This window comes from Dermochelys coriacea, chromosome 4, assembly GCF_009764565.3.
Source record: "Dermochelys coriacea isolate rDerCor1 chromosome 4, rDerCor1.pri.v4, whole genome shotgun sequence".
NCBI classification, from domain to species: Eukaryota; Metazoa; Chordata; order Testudines; family Dermochelyidae; genus Dermochelys; species Dermochelys coriacea.
Window position 1 is genome coordinate 125,335,922 of NC_050071.1, and position 23,023 is coordinate 125,358,944.

Consider the following 23,023-nt stretch of genomic DNA (forward strand, 5'->3'; position numbering starts at 1 on the left):
TCAGCAGAATGTGTTTTCTGTGGAGAAAAAAAAGTCTGTGGGACACATGAATTCTGTGCATATGCAGTGGTGCAGAATTCCCCCAGGAGTAGAGCTTGCATTGTCTCTCTGGACCCCATGTTGATCTGGGTCAGTTTCAGTCAGTTTCTTAACAACTCTGTTCTGTTCACCCAGACAGCAAGGTGACACACACGCCCATGTCTCTTAATCTTCCCTGAGAACAAACTTAATCCCTTTTCCCTCTATTGGGCAGCAAAGCAAATTATGGGAGAAAACTGAGGCACACAAAGCCTCATAAAAATATTACAAAAAGTTCCTACTTTGTCACAACATGTTCCTCACTCAAGTAAAATATGAGGAATTTGGGCTGGGGGGTCTAGTGCTTTGAATAGTGAAGTGTAAACCTTGGGTCTCCTTCCTACTCCCAGTCTATTGCTCCCTGAAACTAGGAGGTGGGAAGGAGACACAGAGCCTTGTGTTGTTCATCGGCATCCCTCCTGGTTAATTGAGTATCTTTAATGAGGGGCTGTGAAGCTCTTCATAGCCCCTTTCTCTTTGGTAGGAGGCTGGTGATGGAGACACATGGTTTCTTGGGTGTGCAACGTGGAGGATAAACAGGGAGAGTCTCAGGACTCTAACAGGAATGTAGAAGACCTGGCTAGGATGAGATATGAGTTTGTAACTCAAATTGTGGCTTTATTATGTATAAATCCAGGCTTAGAAAGTGTAGGTGTTAGTGCCTACAGTTAGCTCAGTAGCATTTATTCACCATCTTCTGCTCTGTGTTCCAGTCACACATTTCCATAGAGCATGATGGGGCAAATTCTACCCCTGCTATATGGTTGCCGAGGACTCTACCTGGAGTGGAACCAGCCTGGCTCTGCTGTGTAGGGAGGGACTGGATGCTAGGAGCCAGCACATGGGCTTTGCATCCCATTCGTGCTTCGGAACCTAGCACTGGTCTATGGGAGTCTGTCTGTGCCACCATGGAAGAGATTTTGAGAGAGAAAGGAAAGGTCAAGGGCAAAGTAAATATATCTGTGATTACACTGATCCATCAGGCATATACTCCATACATACACCTGGGGAAGGAAGTTGTCTCAAGTGGGATTTGGGATACAAAGCAATGCTACATTTTTGCAAATAAAGTCAAAGCCTGCAAGAGAGAGTTTGTTCCCTAAGAACAATTAAATGTATGACTTATGACTCTCTTTTGTAGGATGGTTTCTATCTATCACTTCAGCATGGCGTGGACTGGTTTGCTGCAGTGGTTGGGGTACCTCTGGAGAGGAAGTACAACACTGTCTTGTTTGGAGGTATGAATGAACCTGCAATCTAGTGTCGTTTTCAGGCTCTCTTCTATGGTAATGTTTTTATTTATGAACAACTCGTAAACATATGTCACCATTATTAAATTGGGGCTTAGATACCACAGTAAAAGATGCCCTAGAAGTACCCAAGAGAAGCAGATTATAAATATTTGGTAAAAGGTACTGCTTATATGGAACTGATAGCTCTGATTAGTCAGGCATGCAGTTCAACCTATTCCTCAGTCATGCTTCCTGGGCCAGCCCTGCTGTGCTTTACTACTTTAGCACTGAGTTCCCAGGAATGGAGACAAATCAGCAGGGGGTGTCGGGTGACTAGAGGCTCACCATTTATACCTCAGCTGGCAGCCACACTCCAGTGTCTATGGAAGGGACGTGGCAGCTGTTCTGCAGAGTGCAGTACTATTGGTTGCTACCAGGGCACTTCTGTTGTGACTGAGTCTTCTCCAGCGCCTCCATAAGTCATTGCAGGCAGCAAAGCAGTGAATCAAGGACTCTGGAAGGCTAATTCAGATTTGTTAATAGTGAGCAAGGGAAGGCAAGAGGCCTGTGTGTTGGGCCAGGTGTGTAAACAACCAAGTTTACATTCTTGGCATAGGCTGTGATGTTGTAGTTTAAGTTGTACCATCTGCATTACACTACCCTTCACTAGTGCTTCACACTTCATACATCCAAGAGACATGAGTGAACATTTCAGGATTCTGGCTGAGAAGGGGGAGCAACTGTTTTCCCCTGCCTTCTTCCTCCCTTCCCTGTATGAGACAGAGGTAGTGAGGAAGGGACACACTTGTAGACACACCAATCATTTTGGGCACCAGCTGCCACAGCTGATGTTGGCAGCCATCTGTGGTGACCACTGTTTATCATTGCAAATGTAATCATCTCCTTATTGCTTCGTACTTCCATCCTGCACCTGCCTGTAGCCACCTGTTGTCTCTTGTCCCATACTTGGATTGTAAATCTCTTCAGGATAGGAACCAACTTTTTGTAATATGTTGGTACAGTGCTTAGCATAATGGAATTGAAACTCATAGTTGCTCCTTCAATACAAATAATAATAATAATTAATGTCCATCCAAATGAGAATGAACCTTGCTGCCTTCATTTGTGAAATAAAGTTGTAAGTAGGTGTATGGCGTTTTGTTTTGTTTTGTTTTTTGTTTCATTTTTTACTTTTTTGTTGTTGAGCAACCACAAAGAAATTATTCTCCCCCAGATACCCAAATACTTGACGTGAAATCCTGACTCCTTTAAAGTCAAGGGGAGTTTTACAGCTTTACCATTCAATGGGGCAAAATTTAACTCATAGTCTCTGTACATTTTCAGCCTTGATAGGTTGTCTAAGTAAGACATATAATCCAGCTCTCTCCTTTAAAGAAAAAACTATAACAACAAAGCATTTTCTTGGCAGTCTGTCACAAAGGTATTACAAATTAATGAGGGTACTGAGTTAGAGATGGCAAGAGAAGAGAGGAACTGAAGATCACAGGGACAGAATGTAGGTTTCAAGGAATCTCCTCAGATATGTAGACTCACTGCCATTTATGTGAGGGAGTCACGTATCCCGATATGTCTCACTGCTGCCTTTGATACCAAGGGGAGAAAAGATAAGCTAATTAAATGTGACAGATCCAAGTTCAGTTAATCAAAAAATTGCTTAAAAGAATTGTGTATTATACTGACTGGCTGTTAAATCCTATATTATCCTCTCTCCATGAACAGGAAGAGTTTGCAGTCAGAGATAGAAAATATCAGAGAATTTGCATTTTACTGACACACCTCTCCTTCCCCCATAAGTCTCATAGCTTTCCCATCTTGTTCTGGTTTGTCTGCATTTCCCTTTCCCTTGAAAACCCAGTTAAATTCAGTTAAATAAGAATGTATCCCCAATATTTTGGGGTGTTTGCATTCCAGGGAGATAACTGCTGTTCATGGCCACAGTCTGACATTATAATTATGTATCTTTTATATGTGTTTGAGTTGTTGGGTTTTTTAAGGGCCATAGTGAAGTGATAGGCCTTAAGCAGTTAGGCTGCCTTTGTGTTTAAGACTAAGGCAGCATGTCTAATGATTAAGTCTAATGATCAATCTTTTCCAGGTCTGATTGGCTCCATCTTTTCCATCCTGCAGTTTTTTTCCTCTCCGCTCACGGGTGCTGCGTCTGACTGTTTGGGGAGAAGGCCGATCATGTTGTTGACAGTGGTATGTCTGGCAGCCTGACTAGAATCAGCATAAATCAGATGTACAGAGGGAGGCCAGTGTGATTAGTGCACAGCACTAGTCCTGGTCATTGCTGCCTCCCCTGGCCAAGTCACTTGATCAAACTTGGGGGTCTAACGTTAGGTACTTAGGGCCAGATTTTAAAAGGTATTTAGGTGCCTAAAGGTGCAAATAGGCACTTAGTGGGATTTTCAAAAGCGCTTATTTGTATCATTTAGGCAACTCAATACCATTGATATTCTAACATGTAAGATCACACCACCTGTACAAGTGCCTACATGTGGATTTAGGTGCTTGGCTTTAGGCACTCAGTCTGAAAATGTTGGACTTAATCTTTTTGTCCCTGAGTTCTCCATCTGTATAACAGGGATAATAATATTATGTACTCCAGCTCCTTGTAAAGTATCTTGGGATCTTTGATTGGAAACCATTTGACGGAAGTGCAACATATCATTTATTTATTGTATTAATGAACATTCACCAAACAGTTTCTCTCTTTGGTAGCTGTTACAAATACAAATTTAGGGCTCTGATTATAGGTATAATACAGCACAAGTATGAACATGCATAAGGGATCTTGGCAGCAAATGACATACACAACCCATCATCCAATAAAGTCTTTGCAGATTAATGCATTAAGCATGTGTGAGTTCAATTATTATTCACTAAAACTGAGGGCTAAAATTGACTTTCAGATCAGTGGATTTTGTCACTTTTTTCTGTCTTAGAATTTTTCTGGGTTGCAGATTTTATTTCAATATTTTAATTATATTGGAAACCATTTCAGTGGCTGTCTTGTAAACAAAATGGAGCAAGTTGTACAAAGGTGTTCTAAACACCTTTCAATGCATAAAAAGAATAGATTTTGTATCAGACAAACCTCCTCTTAACATAATGTACAATAGTGGATTATGTGAAATGATTACAGATGGGTTCTCCTTATCGGATTTTTATTGTCTGACATTCAGAGTAGTACATGTCTGGTGAAATGCCAGTTTATTCAAGAAAGCATTTGTTTCAAGACTAATGGAGCAGACATTGATTTTGCTTTTCAAATATTAGTCTAGCTAGAAAATAATCCTAAAATGATGTTGATTTTACTGTTTTATGTAAAAGAAATCTCCTCTTCTCTCTGCAGATGGGGTTGATAGCATCGTATGCACTCTGGGCTATCTCTAGGAGTTTTGGTATTTTTCTTCTCTCCAGAGTCCTAGGTGGAATAAGTAAAGGGAATGTCAGCCTGTCCACTGCTGTAATTGCTGACCTGCACTCTCCAAAAACTAGGAGCAAGGGCATGGTGAGTTACAAATTCTGGCTATACGGATGGGATTTCTTGTTAATTTTTCATAAGACTTTCATGTTTTGTTACTTCTGATATATTTTCACTGATCAAGTGATAATGATGACTTACATTTGTAGAGTGCCTTTCTTCCAGAAGGATGCCAAAGCACTTTACAAATTGACTTACCAACTTTATTTAAGAGTCATTCCACACGCTGGTGAAATGCAACCAACTCTGGTGTGGAAAGCAATACTTGTATAGCATTGTAGCAACTGTTAAAGTGTCAGTACACTTCCTGTACTATAATGTTTATCTAACTGAAACTATAGGGTGAATTTTTGGTAGGCAGAATGTTATAATCTCTGTATTCTGGCTAACTTGCACTTGGGGAAAATATGTGGAGATTTTTAAATTCAACAATAATATCGAGTGCTGATACGGTACTTTTCATTTTCAAAGCACCATGAGGGATGAGAAACAACATTGTTGCCACCAAGGTGGTACACATGATGCCCTGACACCATCCTACACTGAGCAGCTTTACAATCTAAAAGCACATTCCCGGATGAATAAATCCTGAACTGCATAAGCACATGGTTCACCTCCCCCCCTAATTTTTTCTCCTCTTTATTCTTTAATCAAAGGAGCGTTAGTAGTGGAAATGATTCCTGGGTGCCCCTTTACCATGCTAAAAAGTGGCATGGCCACTTATTGAAGGGTAGCCCATTTTATTTTCTGCCCAGTCATGAAAGCTTCAGCTTTGTTGCTGTTATCTCTGCCTTGCCATTCATTGCTGTTTGCCACACACTTGCCCCTTCTCTCGAGGTGGTTGTGGGAGTTTTTTGGCATTTGCTTCATGAATGTTTAGCAAGAGACAGAATAGCTTTAGAACTGTCTTTCTGAACTGGATCAAAAGGTGTTTAATTCCATTACATGCATAATTGATCACGCTTGATGTTGTGTTAGCATTTGACACTACAATTTAGCTTCTCTCAGAGTATGACAGACTTAACAGTTATCAAGTTTTACAAAAAAAAAAAAAATTCTTGGTCATGAATAAACCTATGTCTAAAACTGCAAGTTTACTATATCTCAACAGGCAATGATTGGTGTTGCTTTCTCACTTGGATTTACCGTGGGGCCTATGATTGGAGCTTACCTTGCTATGGAAACAGGGAAAGGAGAAGTCTTCTATCTTCGGTCAGCTTTGCTTGCGCTCATGTTTGCTGTTGCTGACTTAATTTTCATCTTCTTCCTGCTTCCGGAGACACTCCCCAAAGAAAAACGGGTAAAATATGCTGAAAGTGGCTCTGAAAATCCATATTTCCTACAGGCAACGAAAGGACTTGAAAATTATTGAAACAGTGGAAATGTATGGGGAGGGACAGAAACTCTCTGGAACCTGATGGCTCAGGGATTTGGTTCAGTCCTTAGACCAGAAGTTAAACCCACCTAAACTGGCAATGACAGAAAGTAGCAATTGTGATTAGCAGTCATGTCCTAGGTACTGACTGCATCAAAAATGCTTAGATAGTTATCACTGAATTTCTGTTGGCTACACTAAACTTCAAATTCTTCAGAAACTGATGGGGCCAATAGATAAGCCCTAGAATACTGTGTCACCTGACACAATCTAATTTGAAAATTTCAGACAACATTCTAACTCAATCATGAAAATACAGTGAAATTTCTTTAAGACATGATTTCTCCAATTAGCCAAAGCAGGCCATAAATTGGTTGTCTAATCTAAACTAATCAGGATACAGCTGTCAATAACAGTCTGGGAATCTCTTTCTAATTGTCAATTTATAATGTGCTCATCATTGTAGTACCTAAGCAATATATGAGACTAAAAATACCATGAATGCCCTACTTGGTGTGGGAAGGATTGAAATTTCTGTGTCTCACTCAAAGTATGAACAAGAAGTCCAACTTTGAGTGCATTATTAATTCTCCATTACGGCTGCACCAACATTTGATAGACACTGGGAAAATTTTCAAAAGCACCTAAATCCCATTTTCAGAAGTGATTTAGGAGCCTGAGTTCTGTAAAGTCTTATTGCAAGTTAGAAGTTTAAGGGTCCAGGTTTTTTTAAAGGTATTTAGGTGCCTAAAGGGGAGTTAGGCATCTAGGTGTTTTTGAAAATCCCACTATGTGTCTATCTGTGTCATAGAATCATAGAATCATAGAATATCAGGGTTGGAAGGGACCCCAGAAGGTCATCTAGTCCAACCCCCTGCTCAAAGCAGGACCAAGTCCCAGTTAATCATCCCAGCCAGGGCTTTGTCAAGCCTGACCTTAAAAACCTCTAAGGAAGGAGATTCTACCACCTCCCTAGGTAACGCATTCCAGTGTTTCACCACCCTCTTAGTGAAAAAGTTTTTCCTAATATCCAATCTAAACCTCCCCCATTGCAACTTGAGACCATTACTCCTCGTTCTGTCATCTGCTACCATTGAGAACAGTCTAGAGCCATCCTCTTTGAAACCCCCTTTCAGGTAGTTGAAAGCAGCTATCAAATCCCCCCTCATTCTTCTCTTCTGCAGACTAAACAATCCCAGCTCCCTCAGCCTCTCCTCATAAGTCATGTGCTCTAGACCCCTAATCATTTTTGTTGCCCTTCGCTGTACTCTTTCCAATTTATCCACATCCTTCCTGTAGTGTGGGGCCCAAAACTGGACACAGTACTCCAGATGAGGCCTCACCAGTGTCGAATAGAGGGGAACGATCACGTCCCTCGATCTGCTCGCTATGCCCTACTTATACATCCCAAAATGCCATTGGCCTTCTTGGCAACAAGGGCACACTGCTGACTCATATCCAGCTTCTCGTCCACTGTCACCCCTAGGTCCTTTTCCGCAGAACTGCTGCCAAGCCATTCGGTCCCTAGTCTGTAGCGGTGCATTGGATTCTTCCATCCTAAGTGCAGGACCCTGCATTTATCCTTATTGAACCTCATTAGATTTCTTTTGGCCCAATCCTCCAATTTGTCTAGGTCCTTCTGTATCCTATCCCTCCCCTCCAGCGTATCTACCACTCCTCCCAGTTTAGTATCATCCGCAAATTTGCTGAGAGTGCAATCCACACCATCCTCCAGATCATTTATGAAGATATTGAACAAAACGGGCCCCAGGACCGACCCCTGGGGCACTCCACTTGACACCGGCTGCCAACTAGACATGGAGCCATTGATCACTACCCGTTGAGCCCGACAATCTAGTGTCTTTAGGCGCCTAAATACCTTCTGAAAATCTGACCCCAAGTTCATAAACCACTTCTGAAAATAAGTTTTAGGCTGTCAAAAAATAATACCTTACTCAGTTTTATAGGTACTTTTGAAAATTTTACCCAGAATTATTCATTCCTGCCTCATTCTTTGGCCTCATTCATTATTATAACTGAGCATCAACACAGAATCAGTAATTCTTGCTTCTGAAAAGAAAATCCCCATCTTTTTGCCTGACACTTTAAAGGATGTTAGCAGCAGCAGGGGACCATTCTCCTGAGGCCATATTACTGTCCATGATGTATCTGGAACTCAGAACAGGCTATTTGGGTTTGTGGTGCAGAATATTGAACAGTATTCATCAGAAATTCTTCAAATGGTTTCTGGTCATTAAAATGTTTCAAAACCGGTCAAGGCCATCCTTAGGATTTATGGGGCCCTACACAGTATTATTACACTGGTGCCCCTACGCCAGGATATTCGGCTCTGTGAATACTGGTGCCCCTGCCTTCTGGCTGGTAAGGAGACTGCAGCATGCACTGGGTGTGCGGGAGTCGACCCACTCTTACCTGCTGTCCTGGTCATAGACGTGGACTCTGTGGGTGGGTGCTCCGGGACTGGAACACCCATGAGGAAAATTTAGTGGGTGCAGAGCACCCATTGGTGCCAAGCTCCTCCCTTCTGCCCCCTCCCCCTGTGCCTCTTGTGCGCCGGCGGCCCCGCACTTACCAACTCCTCCCCTTCCCTCCCAGTGCTTCCTGCGTTCAAGCTCCAGGAGGGAGGGAGAGGAACGGGCACGGGGCGTGCTCAGGGGAGGAGATGGGGAAGAGGCGGGGTGAGGGTGGAGCAGGGGTGGGAAGAGGCAGGGCGGGAGCTTGGGGAAAGGGGTGGAGTTGGTGCAGGCCTGGAGTGGAGTGTGAGGGGTTGAGCACCCCTGGCAAGATGAGAAGTCAGCGCATATGGTCTCAGTGGTGCCCCAAATTTTCGGGTGCCCTACACAGCCGTGTATGCTGCATATGCCTAAGGATGGCCCTGAAACAGGTTCCTCTGTAAGTCCCTGGAGACAGAAACTTGTAGCAATTGGACCAAATTCAGCCCTGGGTGTAAGTAGGTAAAACTCCATTGATTTTAGGGCTTGCAGCAGGGCTTATGCAGTGTCATTGTCTCTGTCCCTCCCGCTAAGTAGCATCCAGCCCTTCAAACATACCCTCTGTTTACAAGGCATTTGTGGAATGGAGAACCCTCTGTCTCTATGTTTGGGCATTTAGAATAGCACAGGAAAGTTTGCCTGTGCTATTCCAGCCATTGCAAAAACTTTAGACCTTCCCTAAGTGATGCCAGCAGGGTGTGTCGAGTGAAATGACGGTTCCTTTATTCCCCCACTATGATTTTTTATGGCTCTTTCATGCATCATGTCGTCTGAAATCCTAGCTATGGACTTTGACACTTTTTCCCTGTGTACTTTTAAAAATTCAGACTATTCCTTTTGCATGTTTATGGCAGTCTGTTAGGGCTATGGACTCTCTTTGTAGACTGAGATGGTGTGAAAGTTCATTAGCTAAGGTTTGGACAGTGCTTTGAAGATATAAAGCGCATCCGTATTATTACGCAGGGATCTTCAATCCATCTTGTGGCTCCCCCATGCCTGCCTCATGAAATTATGATTCAGACCTGCCTTAAAGAAACCACTCCATTTAGCAATGGTGATTTCCTATATTTAATAGTTTTCTCTAATTCTCCCCACCTTGATTTTTAAATCCAAATGCTTTGATGGTCAGACAGTAATTGACTCCACAGAGCAATCTATTGTGGGATCACAGAAGGCTCTGGCTAAGGTGAGGCATAAGCAGCAAGGGTAGATGAAGTCTTAAAAAGCAGAGATTCCCCTCAGTGAAAAATTAGCAGATAAAAAATACAGACCATATTAGCATAATGTTTCTAGAAAGGATTTTTTTTTTCTCATGGTTTCCCAGTAGGTGTCAGTGGCTGGTTAAAAGGGCTGCAAATGCAAACAACAAAGCAGTTGCTTATATGCTACACATTGGGTCGTTTGTGTGATACAGATCGTGTAGCTGATTGCACATGTTGCATGTATTTCAATAGCCCTAGGGGACCTGATCTTTGGGGCTTCTAGGTGCTAGTGTAATACAAACAAATAATAATGCATGCCTTATAAATATGCAAGGCCGGTGGAGCCCATCTGGACAACAGGGAAGTGAAGATTGGTGAATGGAATAGAGGCAAACTTGTCCTGTCCATTCTTAATAACAAAACTAAGAGAGGTAAAGTAAAAGCAGAGAAATGCTGTTATCTGCTGGTTATTTTTATTTGGCCCCTGACATATCCTGGCTTCAGGGTGATATGGGTATAAGCTAACCAAGAGCCAAAATCAGTCTGTAGGTGCTTGGGGTAAAATTGTGCACACAAATCCCTTTTTTATATGTGTGTATCTGATAGACATGCAATTAGCTGATTGCAGAGTTTGTGTATGCACCTGTGTATGGAGAACATTTGCTCATGTGGCCTGTGGTGTCAAGTCTGGTTAGAGGTAAAAACCTTGCATTCTGCTTTCTGTGAAAGGTTTTGGTATTTTTTGTTTTTGTTAGAAATGTTCCACCTTTTGGCTACCAAGGGCCCGTTTTGAAACACATTTATATGCATTCAAAACATTAGGATTGTTGGCAGTGGATTGTGCAAACCTAATTCATCCTGCTCTAGTTCATACAAGCTAGCCACAGTTGCCTGTCTTTTCTTAGGTATCCTCCATGATGTGTGAATTTCAGGCAGGGATTGACTTGCTTAGTCCGCTGGCTTTGTTTCAGTTCTCTGCAGTCACCAGAGGAAAGGACTCACCTTCGAGGGAGAGTATGTGCTGCTTGTTTTTTCACATTATTCCATATGACAGGTTTCAGAGTAGCAGCCGTGTTAGTCTGTATTCGCAAAAAGAAAAGGAGTACTTGTGGCACCTTAGAGACTAACAAATTTATTAGAGCATAAGCTTTCGTGAGCTACAGCTCACTTCATCGGATGCATTTCCGATGAAGTGCATCCGATGAAGTGAGCTGTAGCTCACGAAAGCTTATGCTCTAATAAATTTGTTAGTCTCTAAGGTGCCACAAGTACTCCTTTTCTTATTATGCCATATGTATTCCCTTGATGTGGCAGTGATTGCAAAATACACTTTTTCTCCCTTTATCTTGACCATTTCAGAAGCACTCCACCCTCCCCTTGATCTTTCAGACCCATGTTAACTATTTACAAAATGGGAGTTGCAAGCTGCATTGGGTGTTGACCAGGGCTTTATCTCCAAGGGATGGCTTTGAGGTTTCATGTCAGGGGCCTGGAGCCACTCTCCTTTCCATCATTCCTTCTCCATTCTGCGTGGGCATTAGCTGTAGGTACATCACAGCAAATTAAATGACCTAAAGAGACAGATCAAGCCATGAGTTGGGTAACCTTGTTTCCACAGTGCCAGGCTGGAAACCAGGAATGCCAGACCCTGAGGCATAGGTGCAGACTCTGTTGGCCTTGGAGCACCCACGGGAAAAAATAGTGGGTGCTAAGCACCCACCAGCCATGCTGTTTGGCCACACTACCAAAGAGCTGTTTGGCAGCTCAGGGAGGAGTTTGGGAGACAATGGTGGGCAGGGGCCTCAGGGAGGGGGTAGAGCAGGGGTGGCGAAGGGAGGGGGCATGGCAGGGGCAGGAAGAGGCAGGTGAGGGCGGGCCTCAGGGGGAAGGGCAGAGTGGGGATGGATCACCCCTAGGAAAAAACTAGAAGTCAACGCTTATGTCCAAGCCATTTTTACTCTAATTGGAAAAATTGGAATTTTGATTTCAAACTTCCCCTCTCAAAGGTTGGGGATGTTCAGACACAGAGCTTTGGCTGAGCCTTTCTCTGAGTAAAGGTATTTGGAATTTGCCAGTCATACCAGTGAGTTAATCTGTCCTTCCAGATTAGGAAAGGAATAGTGTTAGACACATGAAACACATCGTATTCTGAACTATGTAGCATAAAACAATATAAAACCATCTCCATCTACTTCTGTAAAGCATAGGATTCCTTTTTCAAGGCCAATTACAAACCACATACATTCTATAACTGACCATTTCCACTAATGTCTAAAAGATAGACCAATAACATCTGCATCCATATTCATGCTATAAAACAGAGGTATTAAATGAAAGAAAACATTGAGGGCTAAATGTTAGGGGGGTAGTGGAGGGAAAGTCTTTACCCATTGGGTTCCTTCCAGCAGGAAGAGAACCTTAATGATATGACTGAGTGTTCACTTCCTTGGAAGTTATTGCTCTTACTTTCCACTTTAATTCCTAAGGGCTGGTCTACACTACCACTTAAATTGATGTAATGTATACGTTGCTCAGGGGTGTGAAAACAACACCCCCCCCGAGCAATGTAAGTTACATTGACTTAAAGCAGTGTCCACACAGTGCAATGTCAGTGGGAGATGCTCTCCTGCTGACATAGCTTCCACCTCATGCAGAGGTGGAGTAATTATGCTAGCGGGGGAGTGCTCTCCTATTGGCATAGTGCGTCTTCACCAGACATGCTACAGCAGTGCAGCTGCACCAATGTAGCACAGCAGTGTAGACTTACCTTTATACTCTAGTTACAGAAGTATACAGAAGCATCAGAAATAAGTTCTGGCCCCTTTTTATTTAAGTGGTACTAAATGTTGCTTTTGTTATCTTTTTTTAAAATGGTACTTATGGTGTAGTGTCTCCTTCTCTCTCTTTTTTTTTTTATTTAGACCTTCAGACTCTCAAGGTCCTGGGCCTAGTTTATTTCCTTTATCTCTTCCTGTTTTCTGGTCTTGAATACACATTGAGTTTTCTCACCCATCAGCGATTCCAGTTCAGCAGGTAAAGTGTGCTTAGAAGAAATGTGCTGTGTACTCTCTAGTATTTCTTTGTTCATTGTTTTCCCAAGAGACCCTCTCAAGGCTTCTTCTAATTTTCAAGGGTGCCTTTTAATGACAAGTGTTAACGTGCTACAAAACTGCATTCTGTTACAAATTGATTTCTAATGCTCCAAGTTTTCTCTTTATAAGCCAGGAAGAATAGTTGAAATACAGACACATCTATCAGGAAAGCAAATACTCTGAAATTATAATTAAAAATTTAAAGAAAAATTGATGTGCAGAGATGGAATCAAAACAAATGGAAAACGTACGGTGAATTTGTGCTTAACTGGCCTGGCTGTATTGATTCATGTAAAGCTACCCAAAGAGCTTTTCTGTGTCAGCATGTATCTTAAGGCTTAAATAAAGCAGAATGGATATAGGGTTTAGCTATGTGATTATATTTGCTCAGCAGAGTTCTTTATTATATACAGTGTGCAAACCCTTATGTAATGCAACTTCTGGTTCGCTGAATTCCTCTAATCAAACCCTGTTGTACTCTTTCATATTGTTGTCCTCTTCTTGAAAGCAGTTTAATTGCTGGCTTGTAGAGAGAGTCCCAACTTGGGACCAGATCTTGCAGCATTTACTCGTGTGAGTAGTCCTTATCCCTGGTTGGTTTTGTTTCTGGGTATTCTTTCTATTCCTGTCTTTCCCGCATCATAATATGATTTACAAAGATCTTTGTGACAGGTTTCAGAGTAGCAGCCGTGTTAGTCTGTATCAGCAAAAAGAAAAGGAGGACCTGCGGCACCTTAGAGACTAGCAAATTTATTTGAGCATAAGCTTTCGTGAGGTACAGCTCACTTCATCGGATGCTGTAGCTCACGAAAGCTTATGCTCAAATAAATTTGTTAGTCTCTAAAGTTCTTTGTATGTCACTGGAAGCCTTTTCCTTTTTAATAATCCTGCTTCTTCTGCGCAATTCATTCAGTAATATAATAACTATCTGCTGTTTGGATATGTCCCTCTTATGACCATGATTATGACTGTGTTATGATATCCTTGAGTGAACTGGCCAGGAGGACAAGCTAGTTATGTAGGTAAGAGTTGATACAATTCAGATACTTTGGTAGCCAATAGTGATGAGAGAAGACCAGCCAGGAATTATGTTTTGCCCAAATGTATATCTTTTTAATTTAAAATTTGTAAGTGGTTTATTAAAGATGCTGTATTTCCTACAGAGGAGGAACAGCATGGGCAACGGCAGTACATTCCCCATCAATGTATCTTTACTCTCATCTCAAGGGGCCACTGCCAGGGTTAATTGTTCAGTTTCCTTCCCCTCTCTGCTGAGACTGCTGATGGGGGTGTTGGTTTCTAGGATGTAAAACACCTTGAATGCTGGAAACCAACAACTCATTTCACATAGGTCACCAGAAAGCCATCAGACAGTAAGCTATTTTGGTCAGTAATGCCCTTGGGCTGCCCTAGGAATGCCTTAGATAGCAGCAGGCTAAAGTGAAGAGCTCTATATTTCTGAGCAACCCAATCAACCTTTATTTTTTTATTTTGACTGGTGGTGGTGGTGCCTAATTCCGTCTGAATGTCAAGACCTCTTTATTGCCATGTGGGCACCTAAAATATACATCTCTTTAATTTAGGAAATAGTAATCTAGATCCAAGGAGAAGACCTTGTGTGTGAGTGTTAGCCATGTCTAATTTGTGCTTTCCCCTCTCCCCAACCCCTTCTAGTATGCAGCAGGGCAAGATGTTTTTCTTTATTGGGATGACAATGGCTGTGATCCAGGGAGGCTACACTCGCCGAATCAGACCAGGATGTGAAATCAAAGCCGTAAAAAGGGTATATTTCTCTTTCAAACATATATTATTTGTATTTATTCCATTTCCTCTTGACTCTGACATGCTACTTTTTAATTAATAAAGCAACCAGAGGGCATTTTATGGATATAACTGTACTGGGGATTAAAATCAGAGGGATGGAGTAAGCTTTGTTTTGACTTTATCAGTACATCTAAGTGACTTTTCTAGGCCATTTCCTAACGCTTCTAATTGAATGGGCATATTTTGTCTATTAACACTGTAGTGACATTTTTCAAGCAGACAAAACATTAAAACATATGAACCATCTCCCACAGTACTGTAGCTTCTTTCCCTCTAATATATTATTTAAAATTTCTGTAATCTAAGTTCTTCATAGCTGCTGACACTTCTGAGAGTTAGCACAGTTCACACACAGGCTCAAGTCTACGTGATGTGAGGAGTATATTTTCGAGTGATTTCTGGTATGGTTTAGTGGTGCAAACACAGGACTAAGAGGAAAGAACTCCTGAATTGTAATCCCATCTCTGACTGCCTTTCTGGCACTGGGTAAATCATTTTAAGGGATGCTATCAATTTTGAAATCTAGTCAGTTCTAAAAAGAGTAAGTATGTTTGTACAGCACCTAGCGCAATAAAAATACAATTAGTTTCAGATACTACACCTGCTCCTGTGTCCCCTTGCCAATATTGGTGGTTTTATAATCACATCGATTTTTTTTCAAAGGCGCTTTCCTTTCTATGAAAATAAGCGCAAATGGGGAAACAGTGAAACTTACTGTACAGCAAGTGCTGTCAAATGCATAAGTTAAACAATGTGGGGAAAAACAGAGAATCTTTTTCTCTAATCTCCTCCAATTATAGTGCTCTTCAGTGTTCAGACAAAGGCGTGTTATTTTTTTAAAGCTGATAGCGTCCCATATTTCTCTTTACCTTTCTTTACCCGTCTATAGAATGGGGATGATAATAGCTGCAATTCCATGCGTGTGATGGGAGAATATGTTGCCTAATGCTTGTGAAGTGTTTGGACCAGGAAAATTGCTGCCTCATGTAAATTGTAACGTGCAAAACTAGACCAAATAGCTTTTCAGTGTTTCTAGAATCTTTGCTTTTCCCTGGTTATAGTCTCTCTGGTTTGCATTACTTCTTTGCATGATTGCTCAGTGACATACTATACACTTGGACTATTAAGCCGCTATCAATTTATTGTATGTAATTTCCAGGTCAGCATAGTATAGAATCATGACAGAGCAGAAGGATTAACAAGCTCCACTTCACACTAGTTAAGTTTAACTCAGCTTTTCTTAAATGCTATTTCTGCTGGTGAAACCAACTCCATCATGTTTCCTGGCAAGAGAATGTGAATGGTTCCTCTGCTGTACCAAAGACAGCAGTGCAAGGAGTCCATTTTAGAAGTCTTTGCATGGTAGTGCTCTGTATTTGCACTACTCTGTCCTTTATACTGACCACCTTCTCCCATTCATTCCCTGTCTCACCTACTGTGACTGATTTCAGCTCATTGCAGTACATCTGCTGTCACTCACCCCATTAATCTTTATGCCCCTTCATCCTTAACCGCAGGTGCATGTATAGTGTGCAGTCAGTGCACGCTATTTAGTTAGCATGGACCACTCATGTACAGTAAACACTCCTGCCTTCACTACACAGAGTACTGACTGGCCCTGCGTGTACCACGTTTACTCAATATATTACTTCGCTGGCTCTGGTGGGCGTGTTTCCTTCTGTCATGGTTAACTCTAGTAACGCAGACGTGAATCTGGGTCAGTATTGTGGGTGTGGTTCCTTGTTAGTAGAGTGAAAGCAGCAATTCAGCTATCCTTGAATTGTAAAAATGTGAGAGTTGGGGAAAAATTAAAGCCCTCCTTTGTGAATCACATGGTGGAGCTGATATTGGGCTTTCAAATAGGAAGGGAAAGAGGACAATATGGGAACAGAGATCTACTGCACAGCAGGAAGAGGAGAATTGTGTCCTGTTTCTTTTTGCCTTGGGGTGGATGGTGCTCTTTGAACTCTAAGGATCTTCTTCCCCTGCACCATGGTGACTAACCCTCCAGTTGATGAGGGGTGGATGCAGCATCTCCTAGCATCCATCAGCACTACCAGGAGAACGGGGACTATTGCTCTATTCTACACAAGCTTCTTTCCCCGTTCTGCCAATCTTGCCTGGGCATTCTCTACCTCTGCATCCTCAGTGACACAATCTCCACTTCCCCAACACCGAAAAGGAAATAAATCTCCCATGAGTAAAAACAACAGACCAACCTAGAAAGGTAAACATGGCAACATGGGAACTGTCTCCTTAACTTAAATATAGCCCCTCTCAGCAGCAGTGCAGTGCCAAGAAACCTAGGATTAGGCTTTTATGATGAATATGACTTTAGATGTAATAGAGACGCACTCATTTTGCATTTTTTTTTTTTTAGGCTATAATGCTGCTGATTCCAGCTTTCATGTTAATTGGATGGGCTGGTAATACGACGGTGCTGAGTGCTGGACTGTTGCTCTATTCTTTCGGTGAGCTATTCAGATAGTTCCCAATAGGCATTGAAGCCTAAGTATGGCAAATCAACTTCATAGATTTCCTCACCCTGTTTAATAAAGATGTACTTCAGGCTTCATGGAATAGGTAATAAAAGTTGACTTGCTTGCTTATAAAACCTGGAAGGAATCGCAGCTCTGGGTTATTCTGATGCTAATTGTACCCCTAGAAGTTGTCATGGTGATGTTTGTAAATGTCACCAGCACTCATCTTGTCTCAGCTGACTGGGGAGCATTTCAGATTCTTTTTCTCTCCCAGACCTAGAGACAACTTGTACATTAAATAAAAATACCCCAGCTTAGTAAAAGGCAGGCAGTTTTGCTGTTCAGAACTGCAACAGCTGTATTATTTATTACATCTTGGAGGCTGGGCTGAGGAGAGCTGCATAACTGTCTGTCAGAGCAGGAATGAGAAGTGCTGTATATAAACACTCTGATTTATGCTACAACACAGTCAAGGGAGGACTTAGAAGAGCAGAATATTATACTGTTGACTGCCTTGCTAACCACAGGTGGGGAAGGTTGGGACAACTCAATCTGTAATTTATGAAGAAAAGTGCAGAAGTGTGTGTGCATGGACATATATATGTTTAAAAGGAAGTATTTTTTGCAGATTTAGGCCTCCATTCAGGAAAGCAATTAAGCATGAGCTTAGGTCTGTCCCTATTTGGAAAAGGACGTAAGCAAATGCTTGACTTCAGTGGGACTTAAGCACCTTAAATCTTTTCTTGGACAGGCACCATAAGATGTTCCCAAAAGAGTTAACATTATTACAACAACAGGATATTCTCTTTTGAGTGGCAGGGATACATTTTATAATGGGTACAACATTTTAAATCCCTGAATTAAAAACAAAAGGTTTCCTGTTTTAGGAAGAGTCTGTTTGCTAGCTTGCTTGTCTAGAGACAAGTGTACGTGAAAAATTAACAAATCATTCAGATTCACTGGAGGATGCCTAGCTTCTGCCATCTGATTGTCTTTTCCTTGCTGGGAAGTATTTTGTATGCTACAGCTCTTCCTTGTTGGGAGAAACACAGTTTGTTTCAGTAAAAGAGGGCAGTTCTCATTGTTAGATCTTGGCTGTTGTGTTTAGTTTGGGCTCTGTGAGCTAGCATATTTTCTCACTAGACTTGGCATCTGCATACTGCATTGTAGAACAATATGGTTGCTTTTATCAACTTTATACACAAGTACTATACACTTATGTGTCTCAGATTCCATGATTCCACACATGGCCATCTCACCGTGCATGTGATGTATGAAAGATTCCCTCTCCCACCACACCTGACAAGATGATAGATATCTGGAAAACTGCTAGTTAGCTGAATAGAATGTAACTGTGAACTTTATGCCCCTTCCCTCTAGGGCTTTCAGGAAGAAAGACTGTAATATAAAACAGCTGCTGAATGCTCATAGCCTTTACGGCTGCAAGAGTTGTTTTTGAAGGTTGGCTTTGTGGGGGTGTTTTTATTATTAAACTGAATGAAACCTTATGATTCATTGTTGGTATAATGCTCTGGGATCCACATTTTTCTGTGCAGTAGTAACCAATGTGGCTGCATTTCAGCTATCCTTGCTGCTGTGAGCTCTCTGCTGTTTAGTGCTATTCTAACCAACTTACATCTTTTCCAGCCGCTGCCATTGTTGTTCCTTGTTTGTCAGCAGTGGTGTCAGGCTATGGTAAGTGGCTCTTCACTTGTTTGAGGGGTAGCACTTGTCTGTACAAAGCTAACTTTAACTGAAACGGTGCAAATACATAATTCAGTTCCACTTAACAGCCATTTGCTGCTGCAGAAATATGCATTTGGTGCTGGAACCTGGACTTTCAGAACTGACATGGGGTTACACGAGTTAGATCTATAAGATACCAAAAGCCTGTCCTCAGCTCTAAGTGCATTTGACAAAAGCTAAATACTATCAATTAAAAGTAAAGGCATTAGCTAATCCATCCCCACAAGCCATGCTGCTCTCATCTACTCGAAGTGACAAAGGCATAATAGCAGTAGCAAGGTTACAAACTCCTGGGGGAGGGGGAGAAGGGGGGGAGAAAGCCTTTCTAGACACTGATGCTCTGTGACAATTTAACTGCAGCTGGGGACCCAACAATCCGGGTACCCTCAAATGCAGTATCTTGTAACAGATGGGACAATCAATTAAGAAGGACTCCATATTTTCTGAAAAGAAAAGGAGTACTTGTGGCACCTTAGAGACTAACAAATTTATTAGAGCATAAGCTTTCGTGAGCTACAGCTCACTTCATCTAAGGTGCCACAAGTACTCCTTTTCTTTTTGCAAATACAGACTAACACGGCTGCTACTCTGAAACCTGTCCATATTTTCTGGTTGCTTCCTTCAACTTGCCAGCATTGCCTTGGTCTTATCAGGGTTGAACATCAGCTAGCTAACTCTCATCCATGCCCTGTTCCCTCTCAGACACTGTTGCAGATGTTTGACAGCACAGATTCGGTCAGGTGAGATAGAGATACAAACCTAGCTATCAAAAGACATGCTGAAAGTGCCTCTGCCTGTACCACCCTGCAGGCCCCATGGACTCATTGCATAGAGAGGATACTAGATGGAACAGTATGGAACACCACCCTCAAGCAGGAAGAGAAAATGCCCAACACTGGGAACTCTGGAAACAGTCAGCAAGGAAGGAACAAAGTCACCTGAGAGCAAGTCTGCCGCCCACTTCTGCTGCAGGCAAATCGCAAACACTTCGTGAGCAGCGGTGTCAGATCCAACACTCCTGGCATCTTCATCCATTGCAAGGAGATCACCTACCAACATCACTATTGCTGTATCTTCTGCGTACCCAGGCTTGTACCCAAATTAATAGGGTTAAAGATACCTGAGGCATCTAGGTTCCCGCAGAGGTCACTCACCACCAACTTCTCTCTAATCCTAACCCAAAATAGAAGATCAGGAAGAGGACAATTGATTGTTGGTTTCTTGAACTAAGGCTGCACAAAAGCCTCCTTAAGGAAAACAGGCTGCTGATCTCTCTAAAGAGAAGCACTGACCATCTCTGCCAGCAGTGGAACGAGTTCTTTCACGCTGGTTTGATCAGCAAGGAAAAACATGGGTCCAAAGCACTGGTTGTTACATAATACTCTTGCACAAAATACACGAAGAAATCACAGCTGCTGTATCATGCACTGAAGACTGACCCCTTCGTTCCATTACAGCCTCCAGTATTAGTAATGGTTGCTTAGGGATAATAATAAGACAGAAAATGCTGTTTCTTATTATATTGACTTGATGCAGTTTATACTCATATCTGTGTATCTACATATTGACATGTGCATGTATCATTAACCTTTCTTTTTAAAACCTCGCCTTTATATTTACTGATCCCTATAGTTTCTCTACCTAAATCTGTTAAAAACAAAGAAGATGTAAAAATTCATCCTCTAAGAAGGAGAACATGAAGCTCTCCTGCAATTCAGTAAAGAGCAGTATTAGCTTCTGTGAGGTTCTCTGTGCAATGAAATGCTGTTTTGGCATTGAGCTGCAGTATGTGAAAGCTGATGAACAAGCACTCACAGCAAGAGCGATTACTTATATTTTCCCAACGAAGAAGTCATGTTCAGCAACTACTGTCACCTCCTCAGTGGAGAGGAAAAACTACTAAGGAAGCAGAGTGCTCAGTGGATGGGGAGTGAGTGGGCTGTGAGTGGTATAAAACAGCAAATCTGACATGCACAAAAACCAGGATTCAAGTGCAGGGGGAAAAAAAAGGTCTTGTTCAAAGAACTAACTAATTGGTGTGGCACTTTTCCTTGCACAGGCTCAGCCAGCCAGAAGGGAACAGTAATGGGAATTCTGAGGAGCCTGGGGGCCCTAGCAAGAGCTCTGGGACCAATCTTGACAGCAGCAGGTAAGCAGTGCATGCTCCTGCACCACCCTAAGCAACATAAAATGTAATTCTCTGGCTCTTTCAGCCTGGCAACATTTAGAAAGTTCCAGGGAAGGGGCCATATGGAGAAACAGGTGGGACATGGCAATGGGAATGTAGAGATGACTGAGTAGTAAATTGCATATCTGAACATTCCTAACTGTTGCAAGTTAAGGGCCAAGTTACCCCCTCATGGGGATCTCCCATTGACTTCAACAGGAATCGCTCACACATGGATCAAACTACTCAAGACAGCCTTTTAACGGCTCGGTCAGCTGTGCTGACCAGAGCTGCCAGGATCCATTTTCGACCGGGCATTCCGGTTGAAAAACCAGATGCCTGGCAACCCTAAGCTCAGCTGATTAAGGGTCAGGCTATGCAGTGCAGACACTTGGGGTGGAACCTGGGCTCTGAAACCCAGTGCGGGGAGAGGGTCATAGGGGTTCCCATATTTAAATTCCCAAAAAGAAACCCAGACATATGGTAACCTTAGTTGCAGAGCCCTGGGTCCTGCCCAAGCAAGACTGTCAACACTGCTACTCCTAGCCCCACCGAGCAAGCAAGAGCCAGAGTCATTTAAGCTGTGGTTTGGACTCGCTGCTGTGGGTTTTTTGCTTCCAGCTGCAGTGTCAATGTATAGGGAGGTCTAACAGGTCTAGAGTAGGAGGCAGAGGTGCCTTGGGTCTAAGCCTGGCTCTGACAGATTCCGCCCATCCAGTGTTTAAATGCACAGAAAAGTTTTTAAGTAACGTATGTCCCCAATCAGCATCTCCTACTGGCTAGCTTAGGCAGCTCCCCACCTGGCATGCTGGCGCTTGTGAATCATAGTATGTAGTGCCTGTCTCTTCCCAGTTATTGTACAGGGAGCCTCAGGGCCTAGCTCAGCTTTGTGGAATGCCAATTTTTCCTGTGATTTTTTTTTACCAGCCTCAACGTTAGACCTTGTGACATTTAATACTGAGTCCTTCCTTGAGTGCAGGGGTATGGACTCAATGACCTCTCGAGGGCTAAAAGAATAAGATATGGAAAAGCAGTGAGGCCACAGATATTGCTTACTGTAAGTAATTAGGCTGGTGCTTGACTAAGAGAACATCCTGTGTAGGGCACCTTAGTTGACAGGAGCACTTAGCAAGTAGCAGACAGGCTAATTATTTGAATGGTACAGCTCCAAATTTTTAAGTGTATCAATTGCGTACTTCCATTTTCTTCCACCAAGAAACAGTGTGTCATATCTGTCAAAGCCCAAAGGGAAGGGCAGAGATGTGACTGAGGCAAGGATAGCTGTGCTTTGCTACTCATCATGCAATTTTCACCCCCTTCTGCCATGTTCAGGTTTTTTGCTTGGGAGGGAGGGGGGCCTTAGGAGAGTAGGGAGAAGGAAATCAGTCAGTTCTGGCTAGATCCATGTTTATCATTTGATACCATGAAGGTAGAAGATTTAATACTTAGTTGATCTCAGCTTAAAACGTAGGTATTGTAAAGGCTTGAAGTGGAGGCAATTGAGGGTCAGTTGCTGTGGAGACAAGAGGATAGCAGGAACAAGTGGTGGAGGATGGGATTCGGATGCAGGTACAAATACGGACTGTGTATAGTGAAGGGAAGAAACGAGTTTAGGAGCAGATGCTCATTAGGAAGAAGCTGACAGCAGCAGCTTGCATGTATGGATCCTGCTTCTCTCACCCATTGCTTTCTTTCATGACTGATGTCTTTCTGCACCCCTCTCACGCTTGCTGATGACAGGTTTCATAGTAGCAGCCGTGTTAGTCTGTATTCGCAAAAAGAAAAGGAGTACTTGTGGCACCTTAG

General features: G+C 42.5%; 1 protein-coding gene across 4 annotated transcripts in view; it reads left to right on the forward strand.

Annotated features, from left to right (window-relative positions):
- Positions 1 to 23,023, forward strand: part of MFSD10 (major facilitator superfamily domain containing 10) — a 49,433-nt gene that overhangs the window by 20,416 nt on the left and 5,994 nt on the right. For 3 of the 4 annotated variants that reach the window (XM_038399341.2, XM_038399340.2, XM_043512564.1), the window contains exons 3-12: positions 1,220 to 1,316; positions 3,427 to 3,530; positions 4,687 to 4,845; positions 5,930 to 6,118; positions 10,814 to 10,922; positions 12,830 to 12,941; positions 14,675 to 14,783; positions 17,205 to 17,295; positions 18,952 to 18,999; positions 21,110 to 21,199. In XM_038399341.2, coding sequence (XP_038255269.1) covers positions 1,220 to 1,316; positions 3,427 to 3,530; positions 4,687 to 4,845; positions 5,930 to 6,118; positions 10,814 to 10,922; positions 12,830 to 12,941; positions 14,675 to 14,783; positions 17,205 to 17,295; positions 18,952 to 18,999; positions 21,110 to 21,199 — 1,108 coding nt within the window. The remainder of the gene's footprint in view (positions 1 to 1,219; positions 1,317 to 3,426; positions 3,531 to 4,686; positions 4,846 to 5,929; positions 6,119 to 10,813; positions 10,923 to 12,829; positions 12,942 to 14,674; positions 14,784 to 17,204; positions 17,296 to 18,951; positions 19,000 to 21,109; positions 21,200 to 23,023) is intronic. The other variant, XM_038399342.2, reaches the window with a different exon arrangement.